The sequence below is a fragment of the Arachis ipaensis genome, chromosome B05, assembly GCF_000816755.2.
Source record: "Arachis ipaensis cultivar K30076 chromosome B05, Araip1.1, whole genome shotgun sequence".
Lineage (NCBI taxonomy): Eukaryota > Viridiplantae > Streptophyta > Magnoliopsida > Fabales > Fabaceae > Arachis > Arachis ipaensis.
Window position 1 is genome coordinate 119,834,437 of NC_029789.2, and position 24,643 is coordinate 119,859,079.

Below are 24,643 nucleotides of genomic sequence, written 5' to 3' on the forward strand. Positions count from 1 at the left end.
AGATAATACAAAATAATGACGAATAAACAGAAAATGAATATAACTCTTCTAAAGCTCCGTCGCCCATATCCTGAAAAGGGAAAAACCTGTAGGGGAGTGAGAACATCGTCCTCGAAAGGGTTCTCACTATAGGGTTACAGAATTGTTATAGTAAGACATGAGAATAAAACCGTTTATTAAGGTACAGTGATTAATAACCGCCTTATGCTTCTTTTCAAAACCAAAGATTTAATATTCAAAATCCGAAATTCTTTCTAAAAGGGAAAGCTGTTAATTTCTCATAAATCTAAAAGCTTTTTTTTTTAAGTTTTTCCTAGACAGCATGAATGACCAAACTGTTCCAAGCATAGGCTCATTAAGTCTATGCTGAACCAGTTTAGTTTTTCATCCTTTTCTAACCCAAAGCACAAACCAAACACAGCTTTCAGCCCATGTCATAATCAATCATGGCTCTAGGCCCAAGCAACCAATCAACAACCAATTCATCATAATCCAACTAATTTTCAGTCACAAACACAAATAAGAAGATTCAAACACAATCAAGCAGCTATGTCAAGTAGAGCAATTAGAAATTAAATATAACTATTCACATAGGCAAACCAATTACAATATGCACACCCAAACAATGTCATATAAGTGCATATGATGCATGTCTGTCCTACTGGCCATGAGCTCACGCGTCGGTTATATTGCCAGACCCGACTCGGATAAGCGGGATTAAACCACCATCCTTATCCGTAGGTTCCACAAGCAAGCGGGATTAAACCACCATCCTTGCCCGGAACACGCAAGTGGGATTTAACCACCGTCCTTGCCAAATAATTTATCAGTATGTGAGCGGGACAAAACCACCATCCTCACTGCAGGCGGGACAAAACCACCATCACTGCACAACGGTTTACGCACTAAGCAAGCGGGACTATACCACCATCCTTGCCAGGCCAGAAATCCTCATCATATTTTCAATAATCCTCAACAGTCTCAAGACTTTAGGGGAAAAACAACCGACCTCATTTCCATAAATTCAGTAAAGATTCTTAAAAAAATCATTGTTTCCTTAAATTGAGTTATTCAAAGAAAGTTTCTAAACCAAATCAAGAAATTCCAAACTAAGTTTAAAATCCAAAACATGTTTAAAATACTAGGTTCCAGATCAATTCCATTTCGTTCTTAAATCAGTAACCTTCCCAAAAGTACTTCTTAAGTCAAACTTCAAAACACAGGTTCTTTCATATTTAAGTCGATCTTAAATATAAACTTCCTGTAGACAGATTAAATTCGAAATATCTATTTCTTAATAAATCAAGAACAAAGTAATGGAACTTCTCAAATTTATTCTTTTTCTAAATCATATTTTAAAACAAAATCTTAATTTTATAAAAATTCGGCAGCATTTCCCCTAAAACTTGGATCCAGCCACCCTTTTCGGGTCCCAACCAAACAAATCCTCAACTCTTTCCAACAGGTTCAAGACCAAATCAGTTTTCCAAATAAACCAAATCCAGACTTTTAAATATCAAGAATCATTTCAGGCCAAACCAATCAGAAATCTCAATTTTAACAAAATTAAACATTATCTCAGTTAAAAGACAACCATACTCATCCAAACAAATCAAACAATGCATAAGACTTACATAATCACCAGAAAAGCATTTCGCTCGTCATATCAATTTATAACAATTCTACTTTAAAATAAATTAGTTTTATAAAATCCCCTACCTTGAGGAATCAAGCCCGCAGTGATTTTAACGCGATAAGCCCCTTTTTCCCCTTGGCTGCAACAGCAGCGGCTGCATCCACAGCGTCGCTTACTTCTGCAATAACAGCAATAGCTTTAATTGTAACATGCAACCTTGATAACCCAATCCTAAATCATTAATATAGCGAAATCTTTAATAATATATAATGGAATACTAACGACAAGGGTTCGAAATAAAATATACTTACGATAATAGCAGAACGGAGCAGCTGCAATCCCGAATTGACCTGGCAGAAGCTCCAATAGCGGCCAGAAGCTCCGGTGGCTCAACAGCAACCTTAATGTCGACGCGCAAACACCGGAACACAACCCTACGTAACCAACATCTCAAAATCTCTAATAGGCTATAACGGAGTATTGATTTCAAAGGTTCCAAAATGAAATGCTTACTGAGAAGACAGGGGTTCCATCGAATAATTATAAAATTAGGTAAAATTCTAATTAATTATCAAAACCTGATTTAATTTTTGATTTAATTAGCTTTAATAAAATAATTTCTGAAAATAGAATTTCTAATGAATAAATGAATTGAAATTAATTTATAATAAGATTTATTTAAAAATTTTGGGTCTTACACGGCCGCGTCGCTGCTTCTTCGCTCCTAGCACGCGATCGCGTGGATGCCAGTTTCTTCAAAACTCCGTTTCGCACTTTCCTTCCATTTTTGTACGTTTCCTTTTCCATCCTTTAAGTCATTCTGTCTTAGAAAATCTGAAACTACTCAACACACTAATCACAACATCGAATGGAAATAAAGGTAATTAAAATAATTAATTTTAAAGCTTAGAAAACATATTTTTCACGTATATCACATAATAAGGAAGGAAAAGCAAAACCATGCAATTAATATGAATAAGTGGGTGAAGGATTGAATAAATCACTCAAACTAAGCACAAAATAACTCATGAAATATGGGTTTATCAACCTCCCCGCACTTAAACAATAATCAACAATTATAGAGTACAGTCATACCAAAAGTCATGAGGTCTTTAATTAAGGTTGTAATGGGGCCAAGGTAAAGGTAAGGATATATGTATAAGGCTAAGTGAGCTAATAAGTGAAATCCTTAATTAGACTAAGATCTCACCTAACATACATATTTAGTAGAACAAAACTTCTTTACCAATTTTCCCATATTATCCCATTTGTTGTTACATGCTCATGTTTCAATTTTATTTTTATCCCATGTGCATTGCTTTTATTTTGCATTGAGGAATTCTTTTGTATCCTCCTTTATTAATTGCTGAAAAATAACCTTTTTTTTAATGCACATGGTAATTGAATCACTTTGATTTCTCATGAGCATGCTTCCCAAATTTTCAGAGTTATTTTATTTCTTTCAACTTTTCTACCTTTTGTTTCTATCATCCATGTTCCCAATAGGTTTCCCACATTTTAATCTATTCATAATTTTCTATCTTAAGCTAACCAAGGATTCAACTTGGGATTTTATTTTGTTTTTCTGCTTAAGGCTAGTAGTGTGGCTAAATAGAATAAAAGGGATTTTAAAGGCTCAAGGGGGCTAACAAGGGTGATGTGAAAGGTAGGTTATTTTGGGGTAAGTGAGCTAAAATCAAATAATGGCCTCAATCATTCTTTTGGTATGTATCTATATTCTATATTCTATATTCTATAATTGGACATATAGATTAAAGCAAAATAAAGAAATCAGAATAAAAAGAAGCGAAATACACAGGAATGAAATTATGGTTTGAATGCAACCATACAATTAAGCTCAAGACTCACAAGCTGTGTGTTCTCTAACTCAAGCATCATATATCATTCATATATGTTATGCAGATTTAGTTAAAAATTCCCATTATTCTCATAAAAAAAATTATTTAGGGTAGCCTTTAAAGTTTTAATGTTCCTCCTTGATGAAATGTTGTCAACTTAACTATATGATGTAATGCTATATATACAAGGTTTATGGATTTAAATCTGTTATGTTCAATTTCCTAGCTTACTTCCTTTTTATATTTTTTAATTTAAATTATGCTATCTTATGCTAAAAAGGGTAAACTATACTAATTAATCCACTAATAAGTCAGAATTGCAAACTAAACTAAATAACTAAAAATATGAACAAAAAATGCAAAATGCGGAAATAGAGTAAAAATACATAAAAGTAGCAATATATAAGTACGCAGAAAATAACAGTAAAAAGAAAAATACAGAAAAATATCCAAAATAAAATAAAAAAGAGATGTAGTGGTTCACCAAAATAAAATGCCAGAGATGGCGACCTCCCCACACTTAAAATGAAGCATCGTCCCTGATGCTCAGTCAAGCCGCGTGTGAAGGGGTGTCATCACTGGTAGGGATGGTAGCTGGAGGCTCTGTGGTGGTGGTGGGCTGAGGGTCTGGCTGCTGTAGAGGCGGTGCTGACTGAATCGGGATCTCCGGATCTTCAGCCTCGATCTGATGCATAACCTCCTGATGTGGTGCAGCCTGCTCTGTGCCTGCTTGCGGATGGGTCTCCTCCTGGGGCTCATCCTCCTCCTCCTCCTCTGATGGCTCTGATGGTGTGTCGGGCTCGGAGGGGATGTCACCACCCTGTCGAATCATCAGCTTCAGGTGCGAATAGCGTCGCAGCCTACCGGCGCCGGTTACGGCGTTCCATCTGATCAAGCTGTCGGAATAGGTGGTGCACGAGGCGGTATACGGGCTCAGAGGCAGGTGGGGGTGCAGTGGTGGCAGCAGGGGCAGCAGGGGCAGCCGTGGATGAAGAGGGTCCAGCAAACGGTGGGGCTGTCTCATCAGTAGCAGTGAAGGGTGGTGGTCTGTAGCCCAAAGCTAGGAAGTTCCTGCTGTGAGGAATGATCTTCCTGTAGTCCGCCGCTGGTGGTCTCTCATCGGCATCCTCCCATGGCACGTCAGCTCAACGGCCTAGCTGTGTAACCAGATACGGAAAAGGGAGGGTGCCTCGGACGTGGACCCTGGCCATATAATGCCGGATAAAACATGGCAGATAAAGGTCCTTACCCTCCATCACACACCATAGGAGGGTGATCATAGCAGCTAGAATCTCCGTCTCATGAGTACTCGGCATCACATAGTTGCTCAAGATCTGGTGCCATAACTGATAAACCCCATTTGTAGGGTTTATCTTGTATTGATTTTTGGGGATTTTATCAACTTTTACCCACATTTATTCAATGAAATAGCATGGTTTTATAACTTCTCCCTTAATTGTGCTTGAATGTGAAAACATGCTTTTTAGGACTCAAAATAGCTAAATTTAATTCACCTTGATTCTATTAGATGCCTTGATATGTTTGTTAAGTGATTTAAGGTTTAGGAGGCAAAGATTGGATCAAGGGAATGAAGGAAGAAAGCATGAAAAGTTGGAGAACTCATGAAGAAATGAAAGAACCGGAAAGCTGTCAAGCCGACCTCTTTGCACTTAAACGACCATAACTTGAGCTACAGAGGTCCAATTGATGCGGTTCTAGTTGGGTTGGAAAGCTAACATCCGGGGCTTCAAAACGATATAAGATTTGCCATAGTTGCATCGCGCATAGGGGCGCGCACGCGCACGGTACGCGGACGCGCCGATGGTGGCACATGACCCACTTAATGCAAACGTGGCCAGCGATTTTAGAAGCCTTGTGGGCCAAATCCAACTCATTTCTGATGCTATTTAAGCCAAGGATTGAAGGGGAATCAACATACTTTGGATACTTTCACACATTAGTTTAGTTTAGAGTAGTTTTAGAGAGAGAAGCTCTCACTCCTCTCTAGAATTAGGATTAGGATTAGGTTTAGTTCTTAGATCTAGATTTAGATTCATGCTTTCCTCTACTTCTATCTTCTCAATTCCTTGTTGTTACATTCATCTTCCTCTATTCTTTTGTTGTAATCTCTTCTATTTTGTTTCCATGCTTTGTTGTAGATCTACTTTTGTTCCTTCTCTTTTCTTTCAATTCAATTAGAGGTAATTCATAATAATTGTGTTCCTTTTGATTGTTGTTATTGATTTCTTACAATAATTGTTGTTAGATTTTATTGTTGTTATCCATTTACTATGCTTTTCTTTAGTGCCTTCCAAGTGTTTGATGAAATGCTTGGTTGGATTTTAGTGTAGATTTTGTTCCTCTTGGCCTAGGTGGAGTAATTAGTAATGCTTGAGTATCTAATTTCTTTGTTGATTGATAATTAGAAGTTGCTAATTGATTTGGATACCACTAACGCTAGTCTTTCCCTTTGGGAGTTGGCTAGGACTTGTGGAATCAAGATTGATTCATCCACTTGACTTTCCTCCACTATAGAGGTTAACTAAGTGGTAGCAATGAATAATTTGAGATCACAATTGAGGAAGATAACTAGGATGGGACTTCTAGTTCTCATATCTAGCCAAGAGCTTTGTTAGTTGTTAGTTTATTTTCTTTGCCATTTATATTTCTTGTCTAAAATCTCAAAACCCCAAACATACTCCATAACCAATAACAAGAACACTTTGTTGCAATTCCTAGGGAGGACGACCCGAGGTTCAATACTTCGGTTTATAGATTTAGGGGTTTGTACTAGTGACAAACAAATTTTTGTATGAAAGGACTATTGTTGGTTTAGAAACTATACTTGCAACGAGAATTTATTTGTGAAACTCTAAACCGTCAAAAGTCCGTTCATTAATAACCGAGCCTCATCATTTAAGTACGCCCTCTTGATCCCTTTAGGCATGGTGGTGTCCTGACCCATCTCCCAAGGAACCATCGGGTCGAGAGCTATCCGTGCCTTCACAGCATCCCAATCAAACTGCATCAGGCGCATGTCCTCCTCAGCCTTTTTATAACCATCAGGCTGATCGAACTTAGCTGGGAGCCGGAGAATGTCCTCTATGGCCTCCTCAATGACCAGAATCTGCTTTCCTCTCAGGTTCACTGCATCGAGGGTGGTGATGTAGTAGTTGCAGTAGAATTCCCTGACCCAAGATGCATTGACCTCTGTCAGTGCTCTCTCCAGAAAGAACCAGCCTCTTTGCTTGATTTGCTCAGTGGTGTACTGCTGGAGTGCTTCTGGAATCCTCAGAGTTCTCTCCAGGTATAGATTCCTGGAGTTTGCAAATGCCGGATACTTCAGCTCACAGTATCGGTTTGCAAATTTTATTGAATCATGTGCAGGGAGCAGCTGGTCAGCTTTTTCCTGCTATGTAAAGTTCTTCTCCCGCCATGAGGAATCATGCATTAGGTCTATGATGGACTGGGAGGAATCTCCTCTTTTGCGCTTGCCAGTAGCTTTGCCCTTTCCTTTCCTCTGTGAGGCAGACATCCTGAAAAATGGAAAACCAGGATATATAAAAATAGGAAAGCAAGTAGGCATATAGGCAAAGAAAACACAAAGTGGCATGGGAGAATTTGAATGAGGTAAATAAGTTAAGTAAATGTGCATTAAGGATTGTATAGTAGTTTAAAAGTGTGAAAGGAAGAAGTTACAATCCAAAATGTATCAGAATTCAAGTTAAATAGAAAAATTGTCATTATGCCATGGTTAGAAAGTTAGAGGAAAGTGAAAAATCAGAAAATATATTTTAAAAGGTTAGTATGGTGAGAATTTGAAAAAGAAGTCAGTAAATTAAAATTGGTGAGTCAGTAAAAAGTGGGTTAAAGTAAGTGGCATAAAGAAAATATTCCATGTAACAAAGATTCACAGGTGGGAACTATAGTGACTCATAACCAAACAAGAAAAACAAGTAGATGCTGATTCAAATAGATATAAAGAAAGCAAAAATTGGAATCAAAACATCACAAATGCAGTTTATAAATTAGGAAATCAAAAAGGATAAGAAAGCATGCCCTGGCAATTATGAAATGGTTTGGTTAAAGCAGTGGAAAACAGAGTTCAAATTGCCAAACCGAAATATGAATGAAAACATTTTTATAGAAATTTGGGCAGCATTCCGGCTAAAATTGGATTATCCCGGAAAATAAATTGGGGAGAGAGAGAGAGAGGGGGTTGAGAGTGAAGGGGTGGGGCGCGAGGATAGGGTTTCGCGTGACCTGGGGGGTTTATATTTTGAAATCCACGCGGCCGCATGGGGCACGCGGTCGCGTGGGGCACGCGGTCGCGTGGTGGAGGTGAAAATGGGGGTGACGCGATTGCGTAGGTCGCACGATCGCGTGAGAGGTGTAGGAGAGGGGATGACGCGATCGGGTGGGTCGCGCGATCGCGTCGCTGGAATTTATGCTAGACGCACGCTTCCATCATCGTTTTAGCGCAACTCTCTGTCTCCTTCGAGGGTGTTGTGCAATCCATGCGACGCGATCGCGTCGCTCACGCGGTCGCGTGAGATTGGTTTTGTGCAGTGGTGGAGCTTAGTTCAGACAAGAGGGGGCCATGGCCCCCCCAAACTTTTTATAAAAAATTTAGTAATACTTTTTCAAAAGATAAAAAATAGTTTAATTGACTTAAATATCGCAATATGACGCGATCGCATGGGGCATGCGGTCGCGTCGTGCATCCCCTTTTTTTTTATATGTAAGATAAATGCAGAATGCAATGATTAATATGAATGCTATGCATGATTCCAGGTTCAATAAAGTAAAATGAAAAGAAAATAAAAATGAAAGCAATTAACAAGAATTAAATTGAAAAAGAAGCGACCATACCATGGTGGGTTGTCTCCCACCTAGCACTTTTAGTTAAAGTCCTTAAGTTGGACATTGAAGGAGCTTCCTGCTATGGCGGCTTATGTTTAAATTTGTCCAAAAAAACTCGAGTTGCTCCCTGAAATCCGAGAACAAGCCCAGATACGAGAAGCAGCGTTGAAGCAAAGGATAACGATCAAATACAACAAAAAGGTCATTCGAAGAAGCTTCGCCTTAGATGACTTGGTCCTGATCAAAAATGACATCATCATAAACAAGTTGGGTGACGGGAAGCTCGCGGCAAACTAGAAGGGACCCTACAAGATAATTGAAGTCTTAGGAAAAGGGTACTATAAGGTGTCCGACCTAGGAGGAACAGAGCTTCCCAAATCGTGGCACGCTTGTAATATGAAGAGATATTATAGCTAGAAGTGAACCTCGCTCCCTGATGTGCTCTTTTTCCTGACTCCATGGTTTTTTCCCAGGAAAGGGTTTTCCTGGAGGGGGTTTTAACGAGGCACCACAGCGAGGGCTAAGGGGTAGAAATTCCAAACCCTTAGTAGCAAAAGCATCCTTGAAATCCTTGAAAATTCATATCACATTCAGTAATAATATCTTTCTTTATATTATTCTCTTATCTTTCTGACGTTGAGATTTTTTGCCAGTAAAGAATTTTATAAAAACAGTTGCGTTGTAGATATAGTCTCTAAACCAACAAAAATCCCTTCGTACAAACGTTTGGTTGTCACAAGTAACAAACCCCTTAAAAATTGTTAACCGAGTTTCAAACCTCGGGTCGTCTTCTCAAGGAACTGCAAGGAAGTATGTTCTTATTATTGGCTATAAAAGTTGTAATCGGGGTTTAGAAGGTGAGAAGCAAGTGATTTGAATGACAAGTAAAGTAAATGGCAATTAAAATAAATAAATACTGTAAAGCAAACTTTTGGCAAGGTAAGAGAAATTGGAAGTCCAACTTAGTTATCTCTCTCAACAATAATGAAAGTTGAATCTAAATTCCACTTAGTTAACCCTTACTAAAGCAAAGGAAAGTCAAAGGACTAATTAGTTTGACCTTCGAATCCTATTTATTTCCTAAGAAAAAGTTGGGATTATTGAAGTTAAGTTTAATTAGCAAGATAACGATTATCAATTATGCTGGGGTTGATAACTGTTGAGTTACTGATTTCTTAACCAGGACCAAAAGGGGAAAAAGTAAATTGCTGGAATAAAATATCTTCAGATCGGAAACAATGATAACATAAATTAAAAAGAGCAATCATAAACTGAAAATACCTCAATTATCATTAATTCAAATAATAATCTGTAACATGGAATAATTCATAAATTCAATTATAAAAGTATATAATCAACTCAAGTGCTGGAATAAATAAAAGTGAAAGGGAAGCTAAAACAAAGAAACGTAAAACCTGGATCGAGAGTCACTCTTACAAACTAAGAGAAGTCCTAAATCCTAAGAGAGAGAGAGGAGAGAACCTCTCTCAAGACTAAATCTAAATCATGGGAAGTAAAAATTGGCGAGCTCTCTTTTGAATGGATGCATTCTCCCACTTTATAGCCTCTAGTCTGTGTGTTCTGTACTTGGATCAGGGCCAAAAGGGCTTCAGAAATCGCTGGGGCGTATTCTGTAAATTCTGATACGTGGCCTCTGTCACGCGTCCGCGTGGGTCACGCAGTCGCGTCATCTGGAGTTTTCCTTGTGGCGCGGTCGCGTCGGTCACGCGTCCGCATCGAATGCGCTATGCTCAAGTCGCGCGGCCGCGTCAGTCATGCGGCCGCGTCGCTGCTTCTTCGCTCCTGGCACGCGATCGCGTCGTCCATGCGATCGCGTGGATGCCAGTTTCTTCAAAACTCCGTTTCGCACTTTCTTTCCATTTTTGTACGTTTCCTTTTCCATCCTTTAAGTCATTCTGTCTTAGAAAATCTGAAACTACTCAACACACTAATCACGGTATCGAATGGAAATAAAGATAATTAAAATAATAAATTTTAAAGCTTAGGAAACATATTTTTCACGTACATCACATAATAAGGAAGGAAAAGCAAAACCATGCAATTAATATGAATAAGTGGGTGAAGGATTGAATAAATCACTGAAACTAAGCACAAAATAACTCATGAAATATGGGTTTATCACTTTCTCTTTAGAATTTTTATTTATCATTACTACGATACACACTGACTTAAACTCGAAAAAATGCAAAAATCCATTGACCGACCTACATAGCCGGCAAGATAAAGCGACGAGGTACAAGTTAGTGTAAAGAGGTTGTAGAAGTTGATCGTAACAAGCTCAGGCATATTATGGCAAAACGAATTACAAGTCGGAAAGCCCGAGCAGATTAAAATGTATCGTAAGAATAACCTAAGTTGTATAAACGATTCAATAGGAAAAGCAAAATTGAACGGACAAGGTCAAAACAATGGAAAACAAAAAGAGGCAAGAATTCCTCAGGGAATCAATGATTAGAATCCTTCACATAGTTGAAACTCCTAGTCTAAAGAATCAAAACTAAAAGTTTTCACAAAACCTTGCAGAAAACTTTTGCCAAAATAAGTCTTCCTAAAAGAAACTTCACAGAGCGGTAAAAAGCGTTTTACCCTTAGAAAAACGTTCAACCTCTCTCAAAAAGTTTTTCAAAGAAACGACATGCAACAAACATGCATGATAAAAATAAACTACTTTGTCAAAAGGCCTTGTCCGAAAAAGGCCAGAAACAGAAAATTGTTGTTAAGACCCTATGGAAAAGGATCAAATGTCAGGAGCTATCAACACAAATATAAAAAGAGTTCATAAAAAGGACCCACAAGTCGGGCCTTGGTAGCTTCAATCACTTCGGATCAAGGAGTGGGTTTGAATCATCACTAGTCGAGGAGGTCGGAGCTTCGGCCGTGGAAGTCGGAAGGGTTGAAGGGATCTCTTCGGAAGTAGGAGCGGGAATCACCTCGGGAGCAGCAGAAGAAGATGGCATACCAACCTCATGAGGAGAAGATTCAACAATGTGTTGTCCCGCCGTCTTCAAGTCGGAATCCGTAGCAGGGCGTGGAGGAGAGACTATGGCACCATCAACAACAACTTTGTCAGGGTATAAAGGCGACAGATCCAAGTCGGGAGCCAAAACCCTAACTTGTTGCTTTAACACCTCAAATAACACTTTAGTCCCCTCAGCCATAGACTCCTCCAGGTCCTGGTACCCCTCCCTAAGTTTGTCCAGCTCCTCCGTCAATTCAATTTTATCTGTAAAAAGGCGAACGTAATTCTGTTCGGCCTTCTCCTTCAAACCCTCCGCCATGGACACTGGCCCAACAGCTTCTTCTCCTTCTCCCAGACCTGGTCAAGCTCTTCCTTCAACTTATTATTCTCCTCATGCACCCTCCTCTCTTCCTCCTGATACATGGCAATCCTCCTTTGGAGATCCTCCAAATATTTTTGGGTAGTGCTCAAAGGAGTTTTGTCAAATATATCAAGAGGAGAGGTGCAGACTCCAGTAGTTCGGATTCCCCCTCGAATTAAAATTTTGAGATGATTTCGAATAGCGGCATCATCCATAGCAATTTGGCTATGGGAAAGGATGTGCTTCCTAGCAAATCTGGGACCATCAAATCCGGCCTCACCAACATTAGAGACGCCGGCTTCCGAAGTCTTACATTTTTTAGAAACAGGTTCCAAGGTGGGAGGAACTGGAGGGGTAGGCACAAAAGGAGGAGGAGTAGAGAGATTTACCGACTTGAGGAGAGGAGAGGAGGTAGTCGACGTCCCACCTTCTTGCGACTGAGCAGCTCGGGCCCGAGCGTTTCTCTTCGCCTCTTGAACCTTCTAGTAAGCTGCCGCCCCACTTTTCTTCATTTTTTCTGGAAATAATAAAGTAAAAAGGGTTATCACATAAGTCGGGAGCACCGGCTAGCTACTCATAAAGACAAAATAAAAGCTAGAAGTAAGAGCTACCTAGCTTGCTCCGAACAAAACTCAGATATCCGAGAAGAATTTTTTTAGTGTAAAGATTGGGAGCTCGTCCCCAAGCCTCACGAAAGAACCCCACCACTGCCCAGTACAACTGAAAGCGGGGTTCATGGCTCTCATTAAGAAAAAAGGGATGATGGCCCTCTACGGTGAAAACTTTGAAGAAGAAATTTTTAAAGTCATGAAACGACTCGTCAAAAATAGAAAACACCTTCCGACCCTGAATAGCTCGAAAGGAGACCCATTGTTGTTTGTTCTGGGCGCTAAAGGGCTTTGTCAAGTGAAAAAGATAGAAAAAGACCTTTAAGAAAATCGGAAAGTCAAGCTCTTGGCTGATAAGTTGATAAGTTTTTAGAAAACCCCAGAAATTAGGGTGGAGTTGGGTAGGAGCTACTCGGCAATGGGACAAAACTTCCATCTCAAAACCAGAAAAAGGGAATGCAACCCCCAAATGGATGAAAAGGCAATCGTACATAAAAAAGAAATGAGGGTCAGTATCGGTAAGCCTCCCACAGCAAACTCTATCCTCGGGGTCTGGGGCTGCTAACTCATATTTGGGTTCATTGGCTTCAAGGGCACAAACCCTATGATGCTTTCTAAGTTCAGTTATAAAAACATCATCTACTAAGGGACGTTCAGATAAAACGGAAGAATCTACCCATCTCAACAAGGCTTCAGAAACTCGGAAAGACATTTCTTAGAAAAGGAAAATATATAGGGAGATATACCTACAGTACACAAAGAAAAAAGAAACCATCAAAAATAAGTTTTGAACCAAGATAGTTCCTTTCCAAAGGAGAAACAGTTAAAGGAAACCGTTTTCACAAAAAGAAAAAAAAACACAAAAAAGATTCCAACCACAAACAGTAAAGGGACCACAGAGTTTACTCAGAAAAAACTTCTCCTCAAGAAAAACACTTAATAAAAACAGCGAAGACGCTACAAAAGCCAGTAAGGAATGAAGATAATGAGAAACTAACCCTTCCTGGAGAGAAGAACTGATAGTAAGAATAGAAGAAGCGCCGCAAATACTGAAAAATCCAGGAAAAAAGAAAGCAAGCACCAGAAGCGCGAAGGTCTCATGAGAATAAAAAGAAAGCACGAAGAAAAAATTCAAAGAGGAGACAAGAGAAAAAGAAAAGAAAGAAGGAGGGAAAGGTTTTATAACATACTAGGGGCATAACGGTAAAACGACGCGATCATTAAAAGAGAGCGCCGTTACCAATGTAACTGCCCCCCACGTGTAAAAGCAAAACCCAAACGGATGCGACGTTTGATTAGATGCGACGGTTGAGATAATTCAAAATCACGTCGGTTTTCCGACTTGAAAGGAAATACCGACTTAAACATCTCCGAGTTCAATTAATACTCGAATCCAACTCATAAATAAGAGATTAGACTCGAGTAGGGACATTGATCCTACCCTGACCCAATAGAATAGCCAGGCCCAATCAAGTTAAAAAGGCCCAATCCAAAGGGTTGTCCTTTACTGATCACCCGACTTCCCCAAAAGAAGTCGGATTCGACATGAGCTGGTAGATGACACTTATTCAAATAAGTAACTGCCTCCTAAAATCTCTCATCCACTTCTAGAAAAGATATTTCAACAACCCTAAGATAAAGGGACAGTTATCCACTATCAGAAGTGGAACTACTCCAACAGTGGTTATTGGCTCACCATCTATAAATACACTGAAGCACTCAGGTAAAACTAAGTTCCAATACTCTAACCTGCTTACCCCTTTGCTAACTTAGGCATCGGAGTGTCTTTGCAAGTACCAACCCCCATCTCTTGGAACACACAACTCGAACGGAGGCTCCCAGACATAAAACAAGTCAGAATCCACCCTCCTCTAGTGCTTGGGCCTTACAAACAAGCCTAACTACCATCCGGTTCTAGGTAAGCTCCGGAACAATATATAATTTTTTTTGTGGCTAAAATATATATATATAATTTGAATTTAAAAATTAATATTCAAGAGAGTACATAAAAAATTTAAAAATTTTGTTAGTTAGAAACAATAGTATTATTAATAGTTGGTAGTTAGAAAAAAGGTAAAAACGTAAAAACGTACTTATTTTCAATAGACAGTCTATCTTCCATATAATTTAAAATGGACAGTTTATCTTCCCTATTATTTAAAATCGACCATCTTCTTTATTACTTGAAACGTTCCATTTTTAAGAATTTTATCCAATTTAAATCATTAATTTTTTTATTATTTTCAAAAATTATATTTAATTATTTGTAAATACATATATCTCGTTTACAGTGTAAACGAGATTTATTTATTAAATTTTTTATAAATGGCTTTATTTATAGTGAGAGAANNNCTGTAATTCAAGACGGGTTAAAACTTTGAGATTGTTATAATAAAAAAGTTTCTTTAACTCGCATTACCTAATTTATGAATTTTGACGGATTTTAGCGAGGCGGACTTTTTGTCTTTCTGATAATAATTGAATTTAAATGTTACTATTGTACTTGTATTTAGAATGTTTGTTCATTTTACTTTATGTTATAATTTAAATTATGTTTGATTGATTAAAGATTTGGACAATATTTAGTTATATATTTTGAAATGTGAAAATTCAGGTATAGTCAACTTTATATGAAGTTGATAGTTGAGAACCCTAAAATGATTTGACTAAATTTTCATTTAATAATTCTCAATTATCAACTTCACGTAAAGTTGACTGCACTTCAGTTTTTATCATTTTAGAAATGTTTATTTTGTTTTGGACAATGTTAGTTTTATTATTTTATTTTAAAAAATTTGGTTAATGATTATGTTTATTAGATATTTAAAATTATAAAGACTTTAATATTTATGAATTTATAAATTATAATTTTTTTATGTTTTTAAAAATTATAATTTTATTAAAATATTTGTGAAATTATATTTTTTTAATATTTAATAGTTTAATAATTTTTTTTAAAAAATACTAATTTACCATTAGACGAGGCAAAGTAAAAATTTAAGACCGTCTCAATAGATGAAGGTAGAACGAACTTTTGGTAGGAAGGAATGAGACAGAATGAGCATGCCTGTTTACCACCCCTAATAAATTATGAGTGCACATTGACTAAGATGGTGAGTTTAATTAGATTTGAAAATATTTTATTGTGTTTATATATGGGAAAACATTGATAAGCACTATACGCGATCTAAAAAAGATTTTAGGCTCTATCATAACACATAAGGATTGCGTTATTTTAAAGATTCAAATTTATGGAAAAATGTTAGGCCATTAAAATTTATTATTTTTTGCCATCACTTAATTATTAATTTAATTTTTTTAATTTGATAATTCAATAACATATTTTATTCCATAATTTTATACATTTATGAATAACTGATGATAAAAAAATAAATTATTATAACCCTCTAATATTTCTTTTTATCAAGTTTAACAAATTTAATATAAACTGGTTAAATCGGTCAATGGATATAACAAACTAATAAAATTTTATTTTTAAAAATTGTATTTAATAAATGTTAATTGATATTAGAATAAATGATAAATAGGTTTTTGACTTTTTATCTCAAAAATAAATATGTCTTCGACTAATTAAAAATAAAAATGTCTCTCATTTTCTAAAATGCGAGACATCTAAGTCTTTCTGAATGACTGATTTTGCCTTTATATATTTTGGATGGAGGAACTTAAATATCTCGTATTTTAAAAGGTTAGAGACGTTTTTGTATTTTTTATTAGTCAAAAATGTATGTGTCTTTGAATTAAAAGTTAGAGACCTATTTATCTTTTTCTCTAGATATTATATATCAACTTCACTAGATAATCAACAAGGGATGTAGCTAACTTCAACCAACTCCTATTTGAACTACACCCCAAGGCCCATAAAAAAAGGGTTGTGAATTTTTTTTAGTAAGTAAATGTTTCATTCTATAAAGTTTGGATTTTTTTTTATTTGTCAGGATTTTATTTTGTAAATATTGAATATTTTTTATTTGTTAATATTTGTGAGTTGAAAATTTATTCTCAAGGGACTATGGATGTTTCTTTTTTTATAATTGGTTTTTTTTTTTTGTAAAATAAACATTTGCATTCTAAATTTCAATACATTTTTTATTAAGGGACGAAAAAATCCACAATATACTAAAAAACATCCAAATTATATCGAAATAACATCTAAATTACATTAAAAAATCCAAATTAAATAAAAAAAATTCAAATCACATAACTTCAACTGCATCCTAAACTCCAATATATTTTCTATTAAAGGAAAAAACAAATATCCACAATATAATAAAAAAAATATCTAAATTATATCAAAAAACACATCCACTTTATATGAAAAAATGTCCAAATCACATCGAAAAAATTTAAATCACATTAAATTTATTCTTAAGGGATTGTAAATTTTTCTTTTGTAATTTAGATGTTTCTTTCTTTTTAAAAGAAAATTCGCATTCTAAATTCTAATACATTTTTTACTAAGGGACGAAAAAACATCCATAATATAAAAGGTTGTGGATGTTTTTTTGTAATTGGATATTTTTTTATAAGTGAGAGGCAGATAAATGAGTATGACATGATGGCGGCGTACAACGCGATAGACAAAAGGAGGACTGAAAGAGAGAGGATAAGAGCACCTATAGTAAGTGATTCATGGCTTAAGTTTAACGGCGCATACTCAGGATAGCAAATGGAGTGGGTGGCCTAGGCTATAAATATGAGGCTAAGTTCTCCATTTGCTTTTGCACCAGTCAGAAACACTTTAAGCTTGTATCTGATTTTTCTTTTCCTCTGTACTCTTTATTAGAGAGTGTTGTGAGGTGTAGTTAGATATTTGCTTTGAGAGAGTGTGGGTGTACTGGGGTGCCGGTGAGAGAAAGAAGTCTATGTGTTGTAACAATTTTCACATAGTGATATTCTCTGGTTGTCATTTGACAACGGCCGTGGTTTTTTCTCCGGTAATTGGAGTTTCCACGTTAAATTCTTGTGTTGTGATTGTGTCTATTTTATTTCTCTGTCAAAGGTGTTTTCTCAAGGGGGAATGGTGTATTATTCCCAACAAAAAGTATATCAAGTAAAAATATATATCGAACAAAAAAAAATTATTTGAGTTGAAGTCAGGTTTTAGGGCAGGTTAGATTTTAAACATTCCTAGTTTAAATTAAGCAGCACTAAAAGTTAAACTAGTTTCCTTTTTGTTTTACACTGTGTCCAGGAGCAACCTGAACAAGAGATATTTATTTGGATAGAATCCTAAAAAAACTTTTGGATCGGTATAACAACAATTTTGTTAACTAACAGGGCAGTACATGTAATAGAATTTAATACTCAACTTAGAAAAGTCTTGAAAGTAATATATTGGTAACACATGTTGTTCCGTGCGTATGAGGCCAAGGTATGATAACTCTTTTTGCTGTTGACTGAGTTCGGGCGGAAGAGCTATACGTCGGCCCGGCTGGAACACCGCGGCGGGAGCACCTGCAAAAAGCACTCCGACGCTCAAGTAAGAATATGATTTAATAGAAGTGATAATAATAAATCAGAAATGAGTTATCTGACATCTCTTCCAAGCTTATTTACTTGCTTATATAGGCGTGTAGTTTGTTCAGTTGGAGCTTGTTTCGGGATTCTCCACGCTTACTGAAGTCAGTTTTGATGATAACGTTTGACTTGGTTTGAGAAGGTTCCAGCTTTGTTAAGCTCGTCCGGATTTTGTAGTAACGGTTTTGGAGATAGTTGTTGACTTGTTGAGAGCTGTTATCAGATTACGTAGCCGAGCTCTAACTTGATTTTTCCGGGTTATTAACCGAGTTTAATTTTGGGTTGTTAGCCGAGGTATAGGGTACGTATCATAGCCCCCAAGCTTGCCTTGTGTTCCAGAGAAAACATAGGCGAGCTTCTAGTTTCTTCGTATACCTCGGCTATTGTAGGCATGATGCCCCCGAGCTTGCATTTGTCCCTGTTCAGTAATCTAAGCCAAGGTATAACTCCTTCTTCCATGTGTATGGAGTTTTCTGTCCTAAGAGCACAGACGTCGAGCTATACTTCAGCTATCGAGGAACACCGGAGGAGGTTGGGACCTGCAAAGAGACTCCAACGCTCAAGTCAGAAAGAATGTTTTAGCTTTCTTTGAAAGAGAAAATAAAAGGGAGAGTTCTCTGTGTACTTATCCTGCTATGTTTACTTGGTTCTGTTTATATAAGATTTGTATATGACTTAATTGTGGTATATATGTTCTCCTCATTCCGAGATATGAGACATGAATACCGTCCGAGAATCTCACAGAGAATCATTTGGTGGCTTCTTTGAAAAGGTCTTTTTAGGGTTATCAGCAATTAACCGTTCTCTTTTTGAATTTGCTGCACGTGGCTGAGTTATAGCACATGCGGCCGACTTATACGGATGGATCACGAACTACTTTATTTTGAATTTGCAAGTGGCCGAGCTATAGCTTACGTGACTGACTTATAAGGACAGATCAGACCTAATCTCCGAATTATAGTTTGTATCCGCCGAGTTATAATGACTAGATCACAGCCCCCAAGCTTGACCTGTTTATTTTTAAGAAAAGCAGGTTGAGCTTTTATGAAAATTGAGTTATAACTCGGCAGGATGTAGAAGAGATGCAGTTGTGTAATAAATCGAAGATATAAGAATTAGCCCCCAAGATCAACATGATAATCTTGAAAATAAAATTGGACAAGTTTGTCACTGAAAAATGGGTTGCTTATTTTAATATATTTTTGAACGAGCTTATAGGTGATTGTTTGTTGGAATGCTGCCGACTTATAGGTGATTGTTTGTTGGACTGACGCCGACTTATAGGTGTCGGTTTGTTGGACTGAGGCCGACTTATAGGTGTCGGTTTGCTTTGATTGATTCAAACTTATAATTATCAGTTTGTTTGAAGTGATTCCGACTTATAGGTGTTGGTTTGTTGAATTGATTCCGACTTATGGTTGTCGGTTTGTTAGATTGGTTCCGACTTATAACTGTCGGTTTGTTTTTGTATGCCGACTTTAATATTAGTTTGCCATAATATGTGTAGAACGTAAACAATAGCTGAACTAAAGGTATGGATAAAAATAAAGAATGATGAAGTTAAAAATAATATACTCTTTATTGAGGATTACTCTCTTAATATAGAAGGTATAGGATGAAAGTACCTCATTAAAACCTCTCCAAGCAAAATTCGGTGTAGAAAAAAGTCGTGTGAGTAGAAAAAATAGTACATCTTCGAGCCATAGTTCTTTGCGTAGTAGTGCTTGAAGGGTATAAGTCCCCTGCCGATCAATTTGTTGATTCAAAAAGATCCTCCTGGTCATCTTCTTTTGATTGAGTTAGTTTATTGATCCGTCGAGCTTCTCTAAACTCTTCTATTTCCATCTGTCCAACTGCTTTTTCTCGAAATTCTGCTAAAGTCTTTGGCTTGGTCATGGCTATAGTCTCTTGAAATTTTCCAGGACGGAGGCCACTTTTAAGTGCGTGCAGGTGGACCTCGGGACTGAGGTTGGGATCTCTATAGTTACCTTGGCGAATCGGGTCATATAGTCCTTCAGGCTCGCGTGTTGTCCTTGTTTGATAGTGCTGAGGTAGTTTGATCCGTGTACGTATATCCTTGATGCGGCGAAGTAATCAATGAAAGACCTCGCCAGCTCTTCAAAGAAAGAAATTGTACCTGCAGATAATTTAGAGAACCACAGTAAAGCAGCACCATCGAGATAAGTGGGAAAAGCTCGACAGAGTATGGGCTCATTATTAGCGCCGTTAAAAAACATCATGGACTGGAATTTTTTAATGTGAGCACGGGGGTCACCAATCCACTTGTATGGCTCCAGGGAGGTGGGCGGCACAAAGTTCTTTGGCATTTGGAAATTGGTAATCTCTTCAGAGAAAGGGTTGTCTAACGTCAACTTCTCCTTTGGCGGGGTGATGCTTAGAGGGTCTGTGTTGCCCAAGGCCGAGCTTTTGGAGTTTCCTTCCTCGTTCTTTCTGCCATTATTATGGGCAGAAAGCTCGGCTATCCTTCGAACTTCTGCCTGGAGTTCAGCAATCTGAGCTAGAAGCTCGGCCTGTGTGGGCTGATGAACCCCGTTATCGGCCATGTTGGAAGATCGGAAATCCTGCAAAAAAAAAAAAGAGTAAAGAGCTGGGTAGAGAAAATAGTGGGGTTAGATGAATTCCGGTCCCACGGTGGGCGCCAAAATGTTCTGTGCGTATGAGGCCGAGGTATGGTAACTCTTTCTGCTGTCGACCGAGTTCGGGCGGAAGAACTATACGTCGGCGCGGCTAGAACACCGTGGCGGGAGCACTTGCAAAAAGCACTCCGACGCTCAAGTAAAAATATGATTTAATAGAAGTGATAATAATAAATCAGAAATGAGTTATCTGACCTCTCTTCCAAGCTTATTTACTTGCTTATATAGGCGTGTAGTTTGTTCAGTTGGAGCTTGTGTCGGAATTCTCCACGCTTACTGAAGTCAGTTTTGATGATAACGTTTGACTTGGTTTGAGAAGGTTCCAGCTTTGTTAAGCTCGTCCGGATTTTGTGGTAACGGTTTTGGAGATAGTTTTTGACTTGTTGGGAGCTGTTATCAGATTACGTAGCCAAGCTCTAACTTGATTTTTCCGGGTTATTAGCCGAGTTTAGTTTTGGGTTGTTAGCCGAGGTATAGGGTACGTATCACATGTATATATGGAGGAAAAAATTCTTGCTTTGAGGAGCTAATGGCTCAACTATTTATATCATGTTGCTTGCAAAAATTTAATAACTAATTGCTGTGAGTGAAAAATTGTCAAGATAATTGATTATTGTATTTTTGAATTATACAATTAATTCTTTCAACAAATACATATTTTTGAACTTTTTAATTTGTATACAATTAGATACTATGTATTTCATGAAATATTAGTCTCAAATAAAAAATTATTTTTCATGCAATTGTTTTTATTGAATAACTATTACCGCTCAATTATTTTTTAACAAGTATCGACATAATGATTCGATTAAACTTAGAATCTCACCATATTATCATTATTTATGTTATCTTTCCACCGATTTATAAATTCATTTTATTTTATAAGCTTAGTCTGGATCATATGATATCCAGAATAAAACTTATGGCTATGATCTATTACTCAATATGAATTATAACTCGAGTTTAATTGCTCATGATGAATTATTTATTCTTAGCTTGTAAGTGACAATTTTATTAGTCATTATTGACTACTATTAACCCTCACTGCCCAAGATGTTCAATGGAACCAGAATCGGCACTTCACTCAGTGGTTTTTTGTTCGAAATCCATGACAGTCTGAAACATGACTCAATTTGCTAGCTTGATTCCAAGAGATGCTAACCTTCAAGCATGGCAGTGGTGGTGTCAAATGGTAGAGAAGCTCAAACACCAACCAGAATTCAAGAGAAGGAAGGGCGAGCTTGCTTACCTCCTTTGAAAGTTATGGCTGTCACGAAACTTCTTCATCTTTGACCAGAAATGAAGGGAGTCTGGGGAAGTTCTATCCCATGCAATGAAAATGGGCGACACAGTTCCGAATTCATTGCATTCTACGACAACCACACCCTTAATTTGGTTTTTTAATTGCTTTAGTTTCTGTTTCATTTTCTTTGAGTATTGTCATCTCTTTTTATTTGGGAAACTTCCAATTGGTAAAATATAATGTATATTGTATTTGACCATCTTTAGTTTTATCTTTGGAAAAAAAAATGACTAAACGGTCATAACATTAGTATTCTCCATCAACCGATTATTCATATAAAATACTATCTATCCATCAACAAGGAAAGATCTATGAACTTTTACACACTAATCTCATATTTTATGTTTAGGTACTCATATGATTAGTTTATAATATCTAGTTATCTATATGTCTATAAACTCTTTGCTAACATTCTATATTCATATAATTCTTAGGCCTCTTAAACACTTGTTGATTTAAACATCAAAATGTCTTTTGCAAGTATCCACCTTTCGTGTTATTTGAGGTTCGAGTTATACTCACTCCATAAAAATAAAACGTATTACAATATCACAAAAAACAAGCTATATATCAAAAGTTTATCCATACAAATTAATTTTGTGTTTTGATGGCTGATTTAATTAACAGCTAAATCTTTAATGAACAAAAATGGTTATATACTCTAAGAATAACTAAAGCTGAGAATTGTAGTCAGCGCTCGAATGATACGCGTAGTATGGAGTGGGAATGGGACTTGGGAATTGAAGTCTAGGGAATAAATTTATGATTTTAATCTTATAGATCTGTTTTAACCATTCTAAATGTACCCGTCCTCACCGACACTAACTCCTTCATACCCATGCCGATCTCTTATCCACCTACAGAAGTTACCATGCACCTACCAGGATGAAGAAAATTTATTACCAAAGTAGGTATGATAGTACGGAGTAAAGACAAGAGCAAAGAGCATATTACTGTTTCCATTCTGATTGCGATACAACTTCAGCCTTAAACCTGATTTCTGCTTTCAACATTGATTTTGCAGCTATGAACTGTGTTTGCGTATCAAAATCTTCCTAACAAAGCTTTAAGGGTAAAAAACATTGGCTTTACCACAGCAGTCAACATATATTATTAAAAAATTAATAAACTATATATATACATAGAATATTATAATTACAATATCAGAGATGGAAGTAACAAGATGGACCGTGTATTACTATTAATAACGGATTAACGGGCTCAGTGTTACTTCAGTCAGCTATACTATTACTATTATTCCGCAAGGTGCATAATACTGCAACCCTAACGAAAAGGCTTGAAACACCAAACTCTACAGGGTCTCACGAGGCTGTTTCTGGTTCTGGCTTTAAAAAGTTATGGTATTCAAGCTGGGTCATCTCTCCACCATGCCCTGGATCAAACTGACATCGATAGAAGCTGCATAGAACAATCAAAAAAAGATCACTAAAATCCAATATGTGGAAGGGCAATGGATGCTTGAAGATCATCTTATATCCTTAAGGTTACAAAAGTATAACAGTAGTGGCAAACACTATTCTCAATTTCATGCATAGCATTTCAAATTAGCATATGAAGACAGGGCCTAAAGCCTCTTGGATAAAAATAAAAGCTATAAACAACAGCTTGAGAAAAAATGCGTTTCCTCATTTGCTTAGATCTTACCTTCCATCCATACCAAGAATTACCACTGTATTCTTTTGGAGACCAAATGCAACAGTGTAATGAGAGCCCTCATTTAAGTGAAACTTAGCAACTGACCACTCTGAACTGAAATACTTAGGCAAAACTCCTGGAAAGACAACGTAGCACAGGATTAGGAAAGAAATTTCATAACTAATTCTCTTTGGAATTGAAGGAAGATCATTTAATGCAAAAATAAATAAATAAACAGATATAACGATAAAGCACTCCCAATATATTCAACCACTAGTCTAGCTCAAATCAAAATTGACGGGGAAAAGGAGAAACTTAACCAGATTGGTGAATACAACCACTTCACTTATAAAGGCACCTACCAGAACTAACTTCAAAACAAGGACAAACCGAATTTTTTGAAAAAAGCACCTTACCTTTAAATTTAATGAATGACCGAGAGGAACTAGATGGGCTAGATGGGATAATAGCAGCATCTGAACTGGAAGAACGATGTGAATTTTCATGATCAGGGACATTGGAATTAACCTTAAGGCTGAAAACGTGGACAGTACCCTTGTCACTTGAGACTGCTAGCCACTGAGCAGTGGAAGAGAAGGCCAAACTAAAGATCTCAGCCACATTTGCACCCCTTCTTACCTGAATTAGACAACCAATAAAATCTATACATGAAAAAACCAAAATTTTCTACATGCCCAAACATTAAATTCAAGCTTGAAAACAGGGAACAAATAAGGCACAGAGAAAGACACTAGCTCATAATTGATTCTACAAAATACAAAGTTACTTCCTAAATAAGGACTTTCACTTGTATCCCGAAATAATAATTGGTCTCTCCTATAAATGGTAGACCAATAGTAGTTATGAAGCAGTCATTCATGTTCATAATTTTCACCATCCAGCCAATCATCTATGTCAGTCCAAGGCTGCACTATACAACATCTAACAGGTAAACACCAGAAACAAATTACCCACCTAAATGATTCTTCTAAATTCCAATTAGTCAATTATCTTCATTATCTTATAATTTTCATGCCAAACTAAGTCCCATTCAGACTATGAAGTCATGAGTTATAATCACAGCATACTGAAGCTCAAACAGTACCATCCAATACCATATACACCATAAACAAATCATACTAAATTAGTGACGAAACAAAACCTATAATCTCAGATCAA

At 36.9% G+C, this 24,643-nt stretch overlaps 1 protein-coding gene and 1 long non-coding RNA gene across 2 annotated transcripts in view; one reads left to right on the forward strand and one right to left on the reverse strand.

Moving 5' to 3' along the window:
- Positions 1 to 13,459, forward strand: LOC110262974. The gene is made up of 3 exons (XR_002347985.1): positions 1 to 88; positions 10,948 to 10,949; positions 13,450 to 13,459. It is a non-coding gene; the product is annotated as an uncharacterized LOC110262974 (long non-coding RNA).
- Positions 22,891 to 24,643, reverse strand: part of LOC107643928 (autophagy-related protein 18a) — a gene marked incomplete in the record, with an annotated part of 2,478 nt that continues 725 nt past the window's right edge. Inside the window, 3 exon segments of the mRNA XM_016347686.2 lie at positions 22,891 to 23,227; positions 23,474 to 23,600; positions 23,881 to 24,103. Coding sequence (XP_016203172.2) covers positions 23,131 to 23,227; positions 23,474 to 23,600; positions 23,881 to 24,103 — 447 coding nt within the window.